The sequence below is a fragment of the Toxotes jaculatrix genome, chromosome 8 (genome assembly GCF_017976425.1).
Source record: "Toxotes jaculatrix isolate fToxJac2 chromosome 8, fToxJac2.pri, whole genome shotgun sequence".
NCBI classification, from domain to species: Eukaryota; Metazoa; Chordata; class Actinopteri; family Toxotidae; genus Toxotes; species Toxotes jaculatrix.
Window position 1 is genome coordinate 664,679 of NC_054401.1, and position 18,176 is coordinate 682,854.

The window sequence follows — 18,176 nt, forward strand, 5'->3', positions numbered from 1 at the left end:
AGCGACACAACAAACATCTGCCTGTAGCAGGGGGCTCCGCCGCGGGCTGGGGGCTCCGCCGCGGGCTGGGGGCTCCGCCGCAGGCAGAGGGCTCCGCCGCGGGCTGGGGGCTGGGCCGAGTGGCTGCAGGTTTCTGTTGAAGAGCACACAGTTTGACCACTCAGCTGTCTGAAGACTGAGATCAGCTGATTGAATGAGTCCAGTCTGGTGTGCTGCTGTTTGGTTGGGACAAAAACCTGCAGCCACTCTGCCCTCTGTGGACACACACACACACACACACACACACACCATGAACCGTGCTGTGTGCTGCTTCAGTGTTGTTGCAGTTCACCTTCCAGCCGCCAGCGGCAGCACTGAGGAGGACGTCTGCTCCGTGTTCGCTGGCCTCACCTGGACGTCATCGCTGTAAGGTGTGTTTTCGGTCATTTAACGGCGCCTGACATCGGCGTGAATTCACCTGACGCGCCGCGGAGAAGCTCCGCTTTCCGGTCAGATACGAGGCGTAATTCGCTGTAGAGGACGGAGATGGCTGCGGTGGCCGGAGCAGCTGTCCGGGACGGGTCTCAGAGCAGGACGCCTGCATCGAGCGGAGCCGACGGAGCTCCGCTCCCGTGATGTGAAACCGGGGTCAGAGCAGCCGGTGGCTTCTGGGGGATTTTCACGCTCAGGACGTCTTGGTTCGCTTCCTCTTTCCTGAAAACGACGGTAACGGTGCGTGTTTGTGGCGGACGTTAACGCGTTAGTTAACCATTCGCATGCTAAATGTTAGCCTGTTAGCCTCCGGTCCCTCACTGGACTGTCACTGTTCATGAGACGCATTAACGCACAGCTCAGAAGAGACGGAGGAACGAACACTGGCAGTGGGGTGATGATTCTCATCAGCCGTTAATGTGCCGATCATGTCCTCGTTTAATCGATTAATTGTTTTGTCCTGTTAAATCTCAGTCACTTCAGATATCTTGGTTCAGATGTGAGAATCAGAAAATGAAAAGCTTCCCTGTCCTTGGTTTTAATTCTGGGGACAGGAAGCAGACCTGTCCCAGAGCACCTGAGAGGCCTGGACTCTGGGGACAGGAAGCAGACCTGTCCCAGACCACCTGAGAGGCCAGAAGCTGAGCTCTGTCTGAATATTTAAACTGGGGTCCACAGTCACCTGGTGTCATCAGGACGGAGCCTTCAGGAACTCCGTGTCTTTACTGTCCGTCTCCCAGTCCAGCTCTGAGATCCAGTGACGTGAGACCTTACCAGGAGCATGCTCAGTGCTGTGGTCAGACTTAGGCCAGATCAGGACACGAGGGTCAGGACACTGACTGATGTGTGGTGGTTCTGGTTCCAGAGGCCTTGAGGAGAGCCGTCCTCCTGCAGACCGAGCAGAGGATGAGGAGATGAACGGAGTGACAGTGGAAGCAGAGCGAAGAGGAGAGGACTGTCAGCAGCTTCCTGCTCAAGGTCAGAGGTTAATTCCTGCTGCTTTATGAAAAAACATCAGCTTCTGTTGGTACAGGAGCTGATGCTGCGTCATTTTCTCTGAAAACAGTCTGAAACCTGAATATTCAGATACAGAAGTGAGAGGAGCTGAAGTCCTGCACGTGAGGAGACGTTACCGTCCTCACAGCTGGTCCTGCACCTTAGATCCCACACCTGACAACAGGTTATTCCTATAACACAGGTCAAACAGATGCTGCCACACATCAGGCAGTTCCTGTTTCACAATAAAAGTCTCCCAACTGCTGAGAGTCACACCAGATGTTTGCTGCTGTGGCACAGGAAGGTGGCGTGTCTGAACCCAGGTGCTGCAGGTGGTTGATCGTTCAGGTTGTTAATCAGACGCCTACGTGTCAAACATCAGCTGATTGGGTCAGAATTCAGCCCGATTCTAAAAGTACTCAGCCTGAAATGGGGCTGATGTATCACATAGATGTGTCTGAGACATTAACGTCTGTATCGTTTCCTGCAGGCGAGGACGCTGAGACGCCATGTGCACCACAGGAACCTGCATCAACACAGAGCGCCCGTCAGTCAAAACGCTGTCACCGCTGTCCAGTGTGCGGCAGGGAGTTTTCTCGTCCGTCTCGGCTGGCGGACCACATGAGTGCGCACTCAGGCGACAAACCGTACAGCTGCTCCGTGTGTGGGAAGCGCTTCACGAAGAAGATAAATGTGGTGGTGCATCAGCGGGTTCACACCGGTGAGAGGCCGTACTCGTGTCCGGACTGCGGGGTCAGCTACGCCCAGCTGGGCTGCCTGCGGAGGCACCGGCTCCGACACGCCGCAGAGAAGCCCCACCACTGCTCGGTGTGCGGGCGAGGATTCATTCAGCGGCGTCACCTCGTACAACACGAGCGCACGCACACCGGAGAGAGGCCGTTCTCCTGCCCGCTGTGCCCCAAACGCTTCGCCTCCAGGACGGGCCTCACCGATCACCAGAAAACCCACAAGGAGGAGAACCAGCTCTCCTGCTCGTTCTGTGAGAAGGTGTTCTCCACCCCGTCGTCCTTCAGGGATCATGTGAGGCTCCACACGGGACTGAAACCCCACCCCTGCTCTCTGTGCTGCAAGAGCTTCAACCGGCCGGGCCTGCTGAGGAAACACCTGCAGAAACACGCAGAGGAAGAACACGTGCTTCGAGCAGAAGATGCTGCGAGCAGGGTGAGTGTATGAAGCTTTGTGAAGCCGTACGGTTCAGAGTTACTGCTCTGGCATCAGATCCACGCTCAGCCTGCTGTCGTGATCACAGAGACACGCTGTGCACGTTCAGGGTCACGTTACGTCAGTCGCGCTGACCAGTGCTGAGCTGCACACGTTTTCTGGTTAGAGAAATATTCCGTGCGACAGCTCTACATTAGAACAGAAAAAGGCAGAGCTGGATCTGGTGTGAGTGGATTCTCTGTGGCCTCAGACTGAGAAAAGATTTTTACTCAATCCTTAAAAACGTTCAGGCAGTTCCACAGCATGGCGTCTGGGAAAACCTCTGATGGACGCAGCCTGGAGACACACAGAAGTCTCATCTGTCTCATCACTAAACCTAATGACCACACTGTGTCTTCAACATCAGGAGACGCCTCATCGCTGCTTCCTGTGCCACAAAGATTTCTCCACTGCTGAGAAGCTGCAGCAGCACAAGCAGCTCCACCAGAGGGCGCTGCGGTTTGTCTGCGACGTCTGCGGCCGAGGCTTCAGCAGAGCGTCCCGGCTGAAGGAGCATGTGAGGTCTCACACCGGAGAAAGACCGTTCCAGTGCGACGTCTGCAAGAAGCGATTCTCCATGCAGAGAGTGTTCAGGAAGCACCAGGAGATCCACAGCAGGGAGCGACACGGCGCCGCCACAGCTCCAGGCGGCTCAGCGCCATCAGGGCACCACCGCCAGGTGAGGACGAACTCAAATAACAGGTTTAGAAAGAGCAGAGGTTCACGCTAAGAGCACAGCTGACGCAGTTTAACTCGTCTCACTGTGAGTCTTTGTCGCAGGTGATGTCAGCAGGTGGCGATGGCGAGAACGAGCTGCAGGAGCCGAAGGTCGAGCACAGAAACGACGACAGAGAGGACGCGGTGCCTTCACTGCCTGGTAGGAAACACGCACATCCAAAGATCTCACACTGAAACAGAGAATCACACGTTCACGTCACAGTAACACAACACGCGTGTGTGTAACACTCACATCACTGCACAGTTAAACCTGATGAAGCAGAGACTCTGTGCGTGACAGAATTTAAATGGTGATGGTGTGTAGCACAGCAGCTTCCATACAACTGAAATCAACCTCAGTCTGTTACATGAAATATGAATTTAATAAATGAAATAAAGCATATCTGAGCTGGAATCAGCCAACATGAAACTCCTGCTCTAACATCCATTCAGGATCCAGATCCTGATCCTGAACTCCGTCCCTTTCTTTGTCCCTGTCCTCTCCGTCCTGCAGAAGAGAGTCTCTCTGGTATGAAGAAGCTTCACAGCTGCTCCGTCTGTGGGAAGAGCTACCCGAGGCCGTCCAGGCTCAAAGAGCACTCCAAGATCCACGTGACGGAGAAGCTGCACCGATGCTCGGTGTGTGAGAAGGCCTTCGCCACCGCCGCCAGCCTGAGAGCGCACGAGAAGATCCACATGGCCGACAAACCCCACCCCTGCAGCATCTGCCCCAAGAGCTTCCTGAGGCCCTGCCTGCTCCGCAAACACATGAAGATCCACATCAGAGACGGGCTCATCGCTGAACCCGCCGACAAGGTGGGACCAGAGGCACACAGCTTTAAGCTGATTGGTTTCTGTTCAGCAGTAACGAGTCGGAACAGATGAGCACGTCTCATGAACCAGCTGCTCTCTGTGAACGCGACCTGCAGCCGCGTCTGCTGATGCATGTGAGCGTCACGTTTCTGATGTGGAACTGATGAGATGTCTGTCTGTTTCAGGAGTTCTGGTTCAACATGCAGACTGTGGAGGAGGAGAGAGAGGAGAGGGGAGGGAGGATGGGAGAGGAGGAGGAGGAGGAGGAAGGCCTGGATGAGCAGGTAAGACATTTAGCTGTGGAGGCAAAATGCTGCCTTCAAGTGAAGCTCGTTAGTTTGTTTGTTTTAAACTGGAGCACACAGCATGTCTGTGCTGCATTCAGGTCATGGATGGGAGGCAGTGATGGGAAAGTGACGCTCTGCTCTGTACAGTCACCATCAGTTTCCTGTCTGTCCGTCTCCTCAGCACAGGACACACCCTCTGTGAGGACAGGGGGTGTGTCCTGTGCTGTACGGGTGGAGGCGAACCTGTGACTTTGGGCTGGATGTGTAAAATCTGTCCCCAGACGACTCAGACAGCGTCAGCGTTCGAGATGACTCTGTCGCTCAGGCAACAGAAAAATGTTGAAATGTTGTAGAACGCGAGACGTGGTGGAAAGCTGTGGAAAATTCCCAGCAGGTGCTCAGAGACCTGTGGCAGGTTCGTTACATCAGCGTGTGAGGAAGTGAAATAACGTCAGGCTGCGCGTGGTCAGAGGTCGTCTGTTTGTTCCTGTGTTAAACAGAATCTAATGATCCTCCAGGACTCAGAGGACCTTTTTACCAACGCACAGTCCTTCATCCCCAAATCTGCACCGCTCTCTGGTAACCATGGCGACGGTGGTGGTTTTCTGTTGAAGGAGGACAACGGAGAAGGAGACGTGAGCGGTTTGATAAACTCTGACGGAGAGGAAGAGGACTGGAGGCCGGCGCTCACTGGTACGTCATCCTCACTTTACTGACTGACCTGATTAAGTCTTTGTTCTGCTGAAGGTGTCTGTGAGTCTGATGCCTCGTCTTAATTTAAAGAGTTAAGTAACTGATGTTGTTGATTGTGTTTGTTGTTTCCCTCTTCACGCCGCTCTCCTCCGACAGAACAAGATGGCCGCTCAGAGGCGCAGACAGGCAGCGGTGGCGACGGTAAAAGGAAGCACTGCTGTCCGGTGTGCGGTCGGGACTGCTTCAAAGCGTCAGCGCTGCAGAAACACCTGAGGATCCACTCCGGCGAGCGTCCGTTCCAGTGCCCCACCTGCAGGAAGAGCTTCACCCAGCAGGTCCACATGACGGAGCACCGGAGGATCCACACCGGGGAGAAGCCCTACACCTGCACCGACTGCGGAAAGAGCTTCACCTTCTCCAGCGCTCTGCGCCGACACCAGCGGCTGCACACCGACGCTCGGCCGTACCAATGCTCCGTCTGCCAGAAGACCTTCAAACAGCAGAGCTCGCTCAAGAGCCACCAGCTGACGCACTCGGGAATCCGCTACCAGTGTCCGCTCTGCAGCAAGAGCTTCAGCCGCGCCCTGGAGCTCACCTACCACGTCGACGTGCACTCAGACGCCCGGCCGTACTTCTGCAACATCTGCAAGAAGAACCTGAGCGGAGCCAGGATCTTCCGCAACCACATGAAGAAACACGAGTCAGTGAAATCATCGCCAACGCCAACGTCGCTGCCATGAGAAGGACCCGAGGATGCAGAGACAATCTCAGAGGTTGGACAGCCCCCGAGTGTCCTTAGAGGACAGGTCCATCATGTTCCAAGTCTGTCTTAAAACAGGTCCAGTATCCCTGTGGACAAACTGAGAGGACATGCTCCACCGTTACTGCCACTGTCCCTCCACTGCAGCTCAGCAGAGACACACATTAACAAGGACAGATGAGGACCATGGAGTCAGCTGGTCAAACGTCCTGGCCGTCCATCACAGTGACTCCCTGCTCATTTTCTCACCCAGAAATCGATCGCTTATCGATCAGTCATCGATCATCGATCAGTCATCGATCAGTCATCGATCATCGATCGGTCATCGATCAGTGATCAGTCATCGATCGGTCATCGATCAGTGATCAGTCATCGATCGGTCATCGATCAGTGATCAGTCATCACAACAAAATCTTTGCTGTTATTGTGAAAATACTACGTTTTGAACATCACCTCTGATGTTTGATGGAAACTGAACAGATTCATCAGCCACATGTGACTGTGGTGTTTGTTGACACTGTCACCATATAAAGGTCAAAGGTCAGCCACAGAGCCCCCCCTCCCTCCCCCCCACAGCCTGCAGGGAGTCAGTGCCTTGCTCAAGGACACTTTCCAGGGTTGATCAGTCAACCCAAAGACGGTTTGTGTTTACCCACAAGGCCGTTCTGCTGCTGCTGAGTGTGTCAGCGTCCGTAGGTGGAACCAGAGCGACTGAGAGTTTGTCAGTGACAGATTCACTAATTTATCACAGAAACTCTGTGTTTGTAAAGTTAACTGTTCAGTAAAGTTCCTTCAAAGCTTCTGTCACGAATCTTTATTCATCACATCATCCTGATGGTGGAAGGCGTTAAATAAATAAACAGAATAGAACTGAAATCGAATCAGGAGAAATGATCTGATGCTTAATCCAGATTAAAGTTGACCATGTTTCTTTGGTGATGGTGTGAACAGAGCTCGGTGTGAGACTGTTAGGTTGCTAAACCGTCCAGACCCTGCTCTTCTTTTCCTCATTCTGCTGATTTAGAATTCAACATTTTGTCCGTTGGGTTCAGTCAGAGGTTTTCCAGCTGTTTTAATTTCAGATCTCAGAGTCTGAACTGGAAACTCCTTTGAGAACCTTTGAACCAAAGGATGAGAAATTGATCTCAGCACGGAGTTCACGCGGGATGTTTGTGTGTGTAGGTCACCTGTTAAAACTGCCCGGTAACAAGGTGGTCATCTGCTCACCCAGCAGCTTTCAGTCAGGAACAAACATCTAGAATGAAAAACACAGCTCGGTGTGATCACGGTGGCCGGATGGCTGATGGTTTGGTGACTGCAGAGCAGTGATCATTGAGTTCCAGCAGGTCGTAGTGAACGTGGCTGAGCACCTGTGTGTAGACCTGATCAGAACCCGACCCGAGGGGAGCAGGAACATTTTAAAATAAATTTTTATTTTCTAGAAACTGAAAACAAAGTTGTGTTAACGTCCCCCAGAGGCTGCAACATGATGCTGGTTTATCTGGTCTCACATTTGTCCTGAGGGTGGCACTACAGGGACAGGGACTGGACTTCTCTGACTCATCAGGACTCCTGCTCTGGTCTGACTCCGGCCTCCTGGTCCAGCTCCCACAGGGGGCGGAGTCAGGCTGAGACAGTAGGTGGAGTCAGGTGCAGGATAAAAGCCCCTGTCAGGCTGCTGCATGTTTATTATGACAGCTTCAGGTCCAGACTACAGCCAGACTCAGACTCAGACTCAGACTCAGACTCAGACTCAGTCTCAGACTCAGACTCATTTTCATCCCTGTTTTTAAACCTGCGAGTTTTCAGCATGTGGACTGCACCAAGGCTGCAGGAGGATTTCCCCAACAGCACTGTGAAAAACACCACCGGAGCTCAGGACTGGACCGAGGTGAGAGTTTAGACAGAGACACTCAGAGACACTCAGAGACACCAGAGACACTCAGACTGTTCAGTCAGCATTGAGTCAGAACACCACGTAAAAATAATCAGAGTTTTACCAAAGTACAGAAGGACTGAAAGTATCCGACGTCAAATTCATATTAATCTAATGATGCAGCATTAAGTTAGTATTTACTGTACTTTCATTATTATTAATGCATTCACATGAAAGCAGCAGTTTAATGTTGTGGAGCTCATTTTACCTGCTTTAGATCAATAAAGAGTCAGGAGATGGTGAAGGACACAGAAAAGGTTTGGCTGTATAAATGATCTTTATTTTTAGTAAGTTCGATAAAGTTTTTCATCAAATAAATCCATCTGAGAGGGAAACATGCTGATCAGAGACAAACGTTCCCAGTGAGCATTAGTTTAATCATCATGTTTTTCATATCCAGTGTTTCTGCTAACTGAAGCTAAAGTAAAGAAACAGTAGAGTGCAGCACTTTGAATGAGAACATTAAAAAAAAAATCTAATGTAAAAACAGTGTGAAGCTCAGGTGTAACAGCAGGAGAACAAACTGCTGCCAGTGATTTCAGTCAGAGACTGTGACAGAGGACTGAAGCAGCTGCTGCTCGCGGCTCCTCACTCAGATCTGTGGGGATTTTCTGTCTTTCACAGTTTGTGTTCTTCTCTATTTTGAACACTTTCACACTTCACATCTGCAGCGAACACAGACCTGAATTTAAAGGACGAGTGTGATTAGTCTGTTTCTCTGTTCGTCCACAGTCCCACGCACTGTCTCCGCCTGACTCTTGCTCCTGTGTGATTAGGAACTCATCAGTGAGCCGCTTCACGTTGTTGAAACTCCATTTAGAAACACTCGTGTCTGATATGAAACTCGGGGACTTCTGTTGTGGTGAAGTTAAACCAAACGTCTCCTGTCCGCAGGTGTATGACGCAGTCAGGTGGATCCAGCTGGTCATGGCTCTGCTCAGGTCAGTCACTTCTCACTGGTGCATTCTCCTGATGGGTGAACTGGTTTCACTGGAATAAAATCAGATTCGTGAATGACACAAAAAAATCAGACGTGTAGTTTTTACTCCGATGTTTGTGAAATCACACTCCTCAGTACACCACGCTTTCAGCTCTGGGTTGTTCACATTGCAAGGGGCCAATGGGAACATGGTGAAAGGTCAGAGGTCACAGCACTCAGACAATGGGAAGAGGAAATGTTCCAGTCAACAGGAAATAATGTGGTTACAGCTCTTTATGTTTCACTGGTTTAGTTTCTGCAGAATTTTCATGTTAGTGAAGTTTTCAGAAGCAGCTCAGGACAGAAGTTCATTTTTTAGAAGATGACGCCACCATGTGTGACCATGTGACCATGTGTGACCATGTGACCCCCTGTGTTACTGATGAAGTAAGTAACACACCTGTGTGGATCTGATTTGCAGCGTTCTGGGTTCAGGTTCCATCATCGTCTGTGTGATGCTGCAGAGACTCAGCCGGACGCCGGAGGTCAGTCGCTCGGTTTGGTCTGTGTCTGTGATGTTCAGTCATCAGTTTAAATATACGACCCTCTGCAAACCTGAGCCACGAGCCACAGAGTCAGAGTGCAGACGTTCCAGCTAACGTCTGTGGAACCTCACACAGCACATTTAGATGTTCATCATGTTTACGAACGCTGAAACAGAAATCTCTTTGAAAATTGAATCGAAGGCAACTGGACATATGTTTGTCAAGAACCTCTTGGTCAGACTAGTGCGGACTAGATAGACCGATGCATACGAACTGAAGCCCCTTGGATAAGAGGCGAAACGTCTTCCCAGACAAACATATGTCCAGTTGCCTTCGATTCAATTTTCAAAGAGAGAACTATGACCTGGATGAATGAGAACATTCACACTGAAACAGAAATAAGCATGATTCTCCTGAACCAGTAAGAAATACTCAAACTGTACCATCATGGTGTGTGTGTGTGTGTGTGTGTGTGTGTGTGTGTGTGTGTGTGTGTGTGTGTGTGTGTGTGTGTGTGTGTGTGTGTGTGTGTGTGTGTGTGTGTGTGTGTGTAGCTGCAGCCTCTGTTCCTGCTCAGTGTGTCCGACCTGCTGCTCGCGCTCTGCTGGTTGTTTGGAGCCGTTCTGTTTTCTAAACACTGCAACAGACTGAACACACACTGTTACAACCTGCACACTGTGGAACAGGTAATACAACACAACACACACACACACACACAGAACTACATGTGGATCAATCCGCCACTGAAAATAGTTCCCGTCAAACATCAGAGTCAGAGTCTCGTCCTGTTCTGGGAACTTCTTTGATGAACATCACCAGAGTCAAACACCAGAGTCAAACATCCACACTTCAAACAGGTCATTTGAATTCTCACGCTGGATTTTTGGGGAAAGTTTTGGAAGAGTTTGAGGTGATTCCTTCTTCTCAAAACAAACCAGTCTGCTTCCTTAGAATTCAGACTAAATAAGGAACCGTCAAATAAAACGTGCTCTAAATCCTCCTGAGCAAAACAGACAGGTTACAAATGGAAAATCTCAACTTCCTGCTGAGAAATGCACCAGAAAACACAGCAAACCAAGCTCCTAATGAACAACATGCATTTACCAAAATGATCCACTCCACCTCGTCTAAAGGCTGAAATCCCCGTCTGGGAACAACCACATAAATAAGTGTGAAGGTTCCTGTTCCCATACCAGGAACTGAACCCAGGCCACCTGAGTGAAAACCAGGAGTCCTGACCACTGCACTGCATGGGACCTGCCTTTATGCTGCAGGGTTTACTCAGCATGATGGTTTGACCCTCGTGTTTCCCTGTTTGCAGTTTACACACTTTTTTCTTCCTGCTCAGTGACCGACCTGATACACTGCAAAGGCAGGAAGACAGGAAGCTGTTCAGAGGACAAACTGTCCGTCCCTGTGAACATGCTGTTTACTCAGCAGCGTCTTGCTCAGAGCACAGTGAGACGTTGGTGAAATGCTGATTGGACAGTAAACAGATCACTGGCTGAAGTGACCCCGTCCCGTCCTGATGCTTTGGGCAGTTTGTCCCAGACGACCAGGTTCAGAACCGATCCTGAACTGGGTCAGTCTGGGATGAAATGGGGCAGCAGAACCAGGACAGACCGCAGAGTGGAAAACAGAAGAAGTCCACAAAACATTCCTGACCTACATCCATTGTTCAGAGGCACAGAGCCCGGGTCAGCGACGGGCTGTGTGAGGCGTTCACTGCTCGGGCTGTGTGGGGCGTTCACTGCTCGGGCTGTGTGGGGCGTTCACTGCTCGGGCTGTGTGAGGCGTTCACTGCTCGGGCTGTGTGAGGCTTTCACTGCTCGGGCTGTGTGGGGCGTTCACTGCTCGGGCTGTGTGGGGCGTTCACTGCTCGGGCAGCCTGAGCGTACATGTGACTCCGCGGTGAACAGAGCACAGACTGTGTTTCAGGTGAGATTGGACCAAAGCGCTCACTCTGTGTTTGTTCTGCCAGATTCTGTACATGGCCTCTTTCTTCTACACACTCAACTACGTGTGGAACCTCTACACAGGAATCAGAGAGAAGTTCTACAGCTGCTTTGATGGGTACCCCGTACAGGTAGACACCGACCGCTCCACACACCTGACACACACACCCACACACACACCCACACACACCTGACACACACCCACACACACCGGACACACACCTGACACACACACCCACACACACCTGACACACACCTCTCAGTCTGCAGCTGATCACCTGTGGAGCTGATTCTTCTTCCTGCTAAAGAAGCTGTTCCTGTGTCTCTGTCCAGTTTTCCAACAGGGTGAGCACGGCTGGTAAGAGCACGGCTCTGCTCTCAGGGTGAGTACAGACCGAAGGAAGCAGCCTGACCTTCACGCTGCTGTTTGGCAGCTGTGAGGGACAGATGTTAACAGATGTTTGGCCTGTTTGCAGCCTGGTTCCTCTGCTGCTGATGACGCCTGTGTTCATACAAGGAAACATCAGCCACTGCCAAGCCAACTTCAGTGAGCCCTACAGGTGAGGAGACGTCCAGGTGTTTGTATTTCACCTGTGCAGAGTCAGATGATGAAATTTGACCCTCACTGTGCACTGTACCGAACCAGGTGTCTGCTAATGGACACGGGGGCACTGTACCTGATCTCAGAGCACGAGCAGCCAATCAGAGCCTGCCGCCTGCTGCACACCTACGGCATCAGCGTCTTCCTCTCCTCCTTCCTCTTCACTCTCCTCGGCATCACAGTGAGTTTCACGCTGAGCTGACCCAATCAGGGTTTGTCAGTGATCCGGATCACAGCTCAGACCGCGGCCTCACGTCACGTCTCCTCTCCGTCCTCAGGTGTTCGTGGTAAAAGCCTGTCGCATTTACAGGCGGGTCGTCACGTCAAACGGTTACCTAGGCAACCAGCAGCGGACTTCGTTCCGTGTGATGGACCGGCGGATGCTCCTGTACCCGCTGGTCTTCGTCCTCTGCTGGGGCCCAGGTGTGTTTCTTCATCCTAATTCACATCACCATGGTTACCGCCCGGGGGCGACAGGGTTTGGAGTTTGGAGAGTTCTGATTGGCTGCAATGACTCAGTGATGGAAGCAGCAGAGTCGCGGCGTCAGTTTCCTAAAATGTTGATCAGTGTCTGTGTGTTGTTCCCTCAGCTGTTAGTCTGGCGTTTCTACGGTTGGTGAAGCCCTCAGCGTGTCAGGGGGAGGCCGGGGTCGTCCTCTACATATCACAGGTCAGTCTGCTGCTACAGGAGGGGAGGGGAGGGGGTGAGGAGGTGAGAGGGTGAGAGAGTGAGAGGGTGAGGTGGTGGTTTCAGAAACCGTTTCACAACCTGGACAGTCTTTTCCTCTCTGTGGACATTATCCATCCACCATAAAGCAGAAGCTCTGGTCCAGGGGCCCCCAGCACCTTTGGCCCCTGGGCCTGTGCCAGGTCAGAGGGAGAGAAATAAAATAAATAAAACAAAAGAATAAAGCCAAAAAAGTTCAGAACAACTGGCACAAAACATGTAAAACTGTTAGAACGGTTCTTCTGTCACAGCAGTGAACTGAGTCCGTCCTCTGTCCTCAGGCGTCCACCTCGGCCTCTCAGGGTTTCCTCAACTGTCTGGTTTATGGATGGACGCGCGCACGTCTCCGCCAGGCCGGCAGGACGGTTATATCTCGAGACGTGGACACTCAGACGCCTCTGCTGCGATCACAGAAGAGAAGCTACCAAACTCTCCCCAACATCAGCTGAAGGACGAGAGACGGAACGGACTGAGACTGAGACTGAGTGGGTGTTTTTCATCATCTGCAGCGAAGACTGGAGAGGAAAGTCTGAACTTTCACTTTCACTGAGAGGGAAAACCCCGTGATGGTTCCTCTGCAGAGGACAAAGACTTCCACCTCTGATCCTGGACCACTGAGGCGAGAAAAAGGGAAGAAGAAGAAGGAGGGGGAGTTTACACCAAGAGGAAGAACCAGAAAGAAAACAGGATTTGAAAGAGACTCGACTTTTACTCAGCACTGACGAACCTCACAGGTGGTTTGTGTTATTGTTTTAATCCAGGTCATGTGACCCCTGGTGGTCCGTCTCTGTACAGTGGAATGTTTGTGATGGATGAAAGTTTTTATCAGCTTTCACGTCCTCAGTGAACAGAGGAAGAGACTTTAATGAGTTTTAGTCTGTAAGTAGAAACTCAGTTCATCTTCTCCTGTAAAGATTTCACCGGTTGAGTGAGTGACGCTCGGCTCTGAAGCATCCTGACGCTTTCTAACGACTGGCTGACATTTGTTTCCATCCTGAAACGTGTTTTTAATCAGATTCAGTTCTTCTTCCCAGAGGCCGGAGCGGGACGTTTCACAGGGAACATTCCTCAGCGTTGTGTTGTCTCTTTGTCTCGCTGATGTCCATCCGTGCGGATGATGGACTCGTTTTCATTCTGCATTTTGAGCAAATTAGAGTTCAAACGTCTGCGATTATAAAAATGTTTTTGCGTGTATGACGGAAGGTCAGAGGTCACAGTGAACCTGTCAGACGTCAGAGTCTGCAGGTGATGAGTGAGTGATGCCACTGATGAAGCTCTGACCTGCGTCGTCCTGCGTAGCTGCTGACCAACCGTGCAGAAAGTCTGAGGCCGCCGCACCACATGACCATCGCTTCATTCACAGAGGTGCCGCCTGACGCAGGAGCCTGGCCTCACTCATTATCTGATGGGAGGGGGGCTCCCCCTCGGCCAATCCCTGCGGTGGGAGTTTGCAGAACAATGAGCTTCCTCTTCAGTCAGACCTCAGCTTCTCTGAAACACTGAACACTGAACTTCTTCCTTTGTCTCTATATAAAAACACAACTCACCTGTGTAGACGCTGAAGGGAAGTAAATGTTCTCCAAACATTTCCAAATGTCTGAGGCCTCGTTCACGTTCACACGAAGAGAGAGAGCCAGAAGACTTGTCCTGTTCCTGCATGTTGGTTCACTGTTCGTCCATCAGAGTCAGATATAAACTGACCTGAGTTCATGTGTTTTAGATGTTTTCAGAAAGATGATGGATCTTTGTGTTTTCTGGGTTGAACATTATGAGGCTTTGTTTTGTCTGTTGTCAAGAAAAAATAAATTAACCATCGTTGTAATAAATGAAGACGGAAATGATGATGACTTTTCATTTCAATATCATTGGTTTAAAAAAAAAAAAAGATTGTAATTAGCTGAACTGGTTTTGGATCAGAGGGACTAACAGCTCCAGTAATGGAACAACCGCTTTGTTTGATTCGTGTCCCACTAAAGAGACAGTGAGACAGTGAGACAGTGAGACAAGGTTTACAGGTTTGTGCTGAGGCCTGAAAACAGAGTCCAAAGTTTTGGTTCACATGTCACTCCGAAAAATCATCAATCAAACAAACAAAATCCTGTTAGAGCAGAAAATCAGAGGTGAAGCATCTATTTAACATTTTCATCATTTATGGACAGAAGCACTCGTTGAATTCTTGTATTTTTAAAAATGTCACTGACTTTTCGCAGAATCAGATCGTTGAGAGAGAGAAGAGTAATTAAAAACATCCTGTCTCTGCTGAGGCCACAAACACTCCTGTGAACTGTGCGGTGACGTAATCTCCATCAGCCTGTCACCACAGCCGATTACACACCTTCAACCAGCGTCTGTTCATGTGCACAGACGTGAATGAAACTCACAACGAACAGGAAGAAGCTTGGAACAAACAGCACGAGGCTGAAGGTGGAGACACACACACACACACTGTGACTGTGTCTGTGAGGTGAGTTTCCTCTGATGACCCAGGGTCTGGAGCCCTCTGCTGGAAGAAAGGAAAATTTTTTCTCAGTAGTTGACTCATTATATTTATATAAAACTAGATGTTCTGTCTTCTCAGTGTATGTGGACTGACCTGACTCCAGTGTGGCTGAAGGATCCAGCTCTGGATGAACTGGACCCTGCTGGTTGTGGAGGTTGGTCAGGTGTGACTGCGACAGGTCACCGGGGTCTTCCCTGTTTGGACACAGTCATGTTCGTCTGTCCCAGGTAAGAGTCCGAGTTTGTCACCTGGCTGCGTCTCATCACGTCAGAGGAGACAGAGCAGGACACTGTGGAGATGAACGTCACAGCAGCTGAGAGACGAATGTGTTTTCATTTACAGAGACAAGGACAAGGACAACCTTCATGTCTTCAGCACAGGAGCCTGTTTGGGACAAAGAGTGACCAGCTGAACGTACTCTGAGTGTCACAGGTGAAAGCAGTGATTCTGCTGAACGGCCAGAGTCACATCATGGAACCTTCCAGATCCCGACAGACGACAGACAACAGACAGAGGGAAACGAGTTTTGTTGTGCAACAGTGTGAATCCCAGCAGAGCTCTGACCTGATCAGCCATGTTTTCAGACAGTAAACTAGCTGTACACACACACACGCACGCACACACACACACACACACACACACACTAATGAGAAGAAGAAGAAGAAGAAGCAGAAGAGAGATTTGTGATTCTGAAACGGGGTTCTGAGTTTTCTGAACTCTGGTTTGCTTTGAACTCTTCTTGGACCCTTTTCGCTTCCTTAGTTTCTTGTGTTCTGCTTTAGCAGGTTCCTGTTTGAGTTTGTAGTAATTTACTTGTGTTTGGTTTCCTGGGTGTTGTTTAGTATTTCCTGTTTTATTTTGAAGTCTTGTCCCTCACCCTTGTCTAGTTCCTGCCTTTGTGATTGTCTGCCCCGCTCTGATTGGACTCACCTGTTACCTGCTCCTCCTGTTTGCACCTCTGGGATTACTCTTCTGTTTCTCTGCGGATTTCTTCTGTTGTTTCTTCACGGTGTGAGTAAGGACTTGTTGTATTGTTGAGCTCTTTATAGTCAGGTTTACTTTGACGTGTGTAATAATATATATTTAATGTTCTGCTACAGTGTGTGATATTTGAGTTTCACTGGTTTCACTGGTAGAATCAGATTTATCGGTGGCTGACTGTGAGGATGCTGCTCAGTGTGTCTGTGATCCCACAGAGTGAGAGGAGTCTGTGGGTCTGTGGCTGTGATGAACCTGCACAGAGCTGCCAGCTGAATCTTTGGGATGTTAGTGAACAGTCCTGAAGTGTGTGTGTCTGTGTGTGTGACAGTCTGTGTGTGACAGTCTGTGTGTGTGTCTGTGTGCATCTCTGGGAAAATAAAAAGCCCACGAAGCTCTCTGCGTTTCACCTTTATTTCCTGTTCAGCAGAGAAGAAACACACTGTGCAAGGAGGAAAGTGTTTACTGCCCCATCATACGGCCAGAGGCGTGGTGGCAGTTATCCCGGAGGAGCCTGTAGTCAGAACCTCCAGCAGCCACGAAATCAGAAACTGTCTTTGACCCATCGAAATCTCTGGAAGTGCCTGAAGGCTGCAGAGGAGGAGGGAGAGGACAAGGTTAGAGCAAACACCTGAAGGTTTGACGGTGCAGTGTTACTGGACACGTTAACACGTTGACCCGTCTCATTTCTGGTTTCTGATTGGGTTCTCACCTCCCAGGCCGAGCTCATGTGTCGAGCGTCCGTCACCACGGTCTGGGAGGATTTTCCGTATCCATCGCCTTTATGGATGAGCCACTGAGAGTCATCATCCAGCGTCACCCTTTGAGGATCATTTATTTCCACATTAGTCTAATTTGCGCTGCATGGTAACGTGAAATAAAACATACATGAAACATTTGGATTCTCAGCCTGTTAATCATCGCAGACAGACATCACAGCCTGTCTCTTTCCACTCGTCCTGTTCATATTTCTGAGGACTGACCGAACTCCCGAGTGTTTGACTCCAAACGCAGACAAAGGGCCGTTAATGGGCCTCTCCACCCGCTCAGCATGACGCACTGGAGAGTTAAAGAGTCTGGTCAGGTCCGGGCCTGACAGGTCGTAGTTGTAGTTGCGAGAGCCACCTGTCAGAGAAACAGGTCCATTTAAACAGGACTGTCCCAGAACCAGAACCAGGACCACAGAACATTTTAACCCGAACTCTGGATGACTTACTGCCAGACGACGAGGACGACTCCACCGTCACAGCCAGCAGAGCCAGAGCCACGACGCACAGCAGCATCCTGAAGGGAAGCATGACGCATTAAATCTGGACGAGGTCTTTGTCTCAGCTCAGTCTCACACACGGGTGGTTTTATGGAGTCCTGACGCTCCTCCCTGTTTGGACACAGTGCATCTGCTGACAGTAAACACAGCAGGTTTCATCACTTCAGAGGAGACAGCAGGACACTGAGGGGACAATCAATTCCCAGAACCAGACTTCATTCAGCTGAGAGCTGAACATGTTGTGAAAGCACATGTTTGTACAGTGCTCAGGTTTTTAAGGATTCCTTTGACTTCAGCTTGTTTTCCTGCATTTCCCAGAATCCACCTCCATAACTCAGACTGAGAACGGTGTTCAAGTTGTTGTATATCAGTCAACAGGAAGGAGATTTCAGATCCTTTCCTTCAGTGAAGGCAGGAGCACCACACGCCCCGCCTCAGAGACACGCCACACCATGTCAGTGTTTTCCTTCCAGACTTTTTAATAACCAGCTGCAGCCCTGGATCAGTTACACTGCTGAATGTCTCTGTGCTCCTGCAGGTCCAGGACCAGCCAGAGACCGGACCCTGGTGCGTGGTCATCGTGTCATCAGCTGGCTGAAGCAGTCACATGGTCGCTGTTCAGTGTCTTTGTGAGCAGACTAACACAGGACCCCCGTCTCCAGGTAAGTGGGAGGGGCTTAAGTAGCACCAATCAAAGCACCTTTCACTACACACCATTCACCCATTCACACATGCATTCATGTACACACACACGTTGTGGTTCAGTACCCTGCCTCCTGAGCCACAGCTG

At 50.4% G+C, this 18,176-nt stretch overlaps 3 protein-coding genes across 8 annotated transcripts; 2 read left to right on the plus strand and 1 right to left on the minus strand.

Moving 5' to 3' along the window:
• Positions 1–327: 327 nt before the first annotated feature.
• LOC121186036 (zinc finger protein 2 homolog) lies at positions 328–17,546 on the plus strand. Of its 6 annotated transcripts, XR_005894399.1 has the most exons (11): positions 328–616; positions 1,044–1,449; positions 1,958–2,649; positions 3,056–3,367; positions 3,469–3,565; positions 3,920–4,221; positions 4,404–4,436; positions 4,470–4,502; positions 5,006–5,198; positions 5,355–6,036; positions 17,536–17,546. XR_005894399.1 is itself a non-coding variant. In XM_041044625.1 (10 exons), exons 2-10 carry the CDS (start codon positions 1,314–1,316, stop codon positions 5,936–5,938), a joined length of 2,382 nt encoding a protein of 793 aa, XP_040900559.1. In that variant the 5' UTR covers positions 328–616; positions 1,044–1,313; the 3' UTR covers positions 5,939–6,760. The 6 variants fall into 6 exon arrangements, 5 of the variants coding, with proteins under 5 accessions (XP_040900559.1, XP_040900561.1, XP_040900560.1 ...); XM_041044625.1 differs by lacking the exon at positions 17,536–17,546 and having other exon boundaries at positions 5,355–6,760; XM_041044627.1 differs by lacking the exon at positions 17,536–17,546 and having other exon boundaries at positions 5,024–5,198; positions 5,355–6,760.
• Positions 7,481–14,482, plus strand: tmem116 (transmembrane protein 116). Its single transcript, XM_041044630.1, has 11 exons — positions 7,481–7,849; positions 8,789–8,835; positions 9,295–9,358; positions 9,913–10,044; positions 11,340–11,444; positions 11,647–11,696; positions 11,790–11,873; positions 11,960–12,095; positions 12,193–12,337; positions 12,505–12,584; positions 12,923–14,482. The coding sequence occupies exons 1-11, from the start codon at positions 7,769–7,771 to the stop codon at positions 13,088–13,090; spliced, it is 1,092 nt and encodes a 363-aa protein (XP_040900564.1). The 5' UTR covers positions 7,481–7,768; the 3' UTR covers positions 13,091–14,482.
• LOC121186041 lies at positions 16,518–17,493 on the minus strand. The gene is made up of 4 exons (XM_041044632.1): positions 17,336–17,493; positions 17,103–17,244; positions 16,832–16,940; positions 16,518–16,710 (listed from the first exon to the last, which is right to left on the minus strand). Exons 1-4 carry the CDS (start codon positions 17,415–17,417, stop codon positions 16,582–16,584), a joined length of 462 nt encoding a protein of 153 aa, XP_040900566.1. The 5' UTR covers positions 17,418–17,493; the 3' UTR covers positions 16,518–16,581.
• Positions 17,547–18,176: the final 630 nt, after the last annotated feature.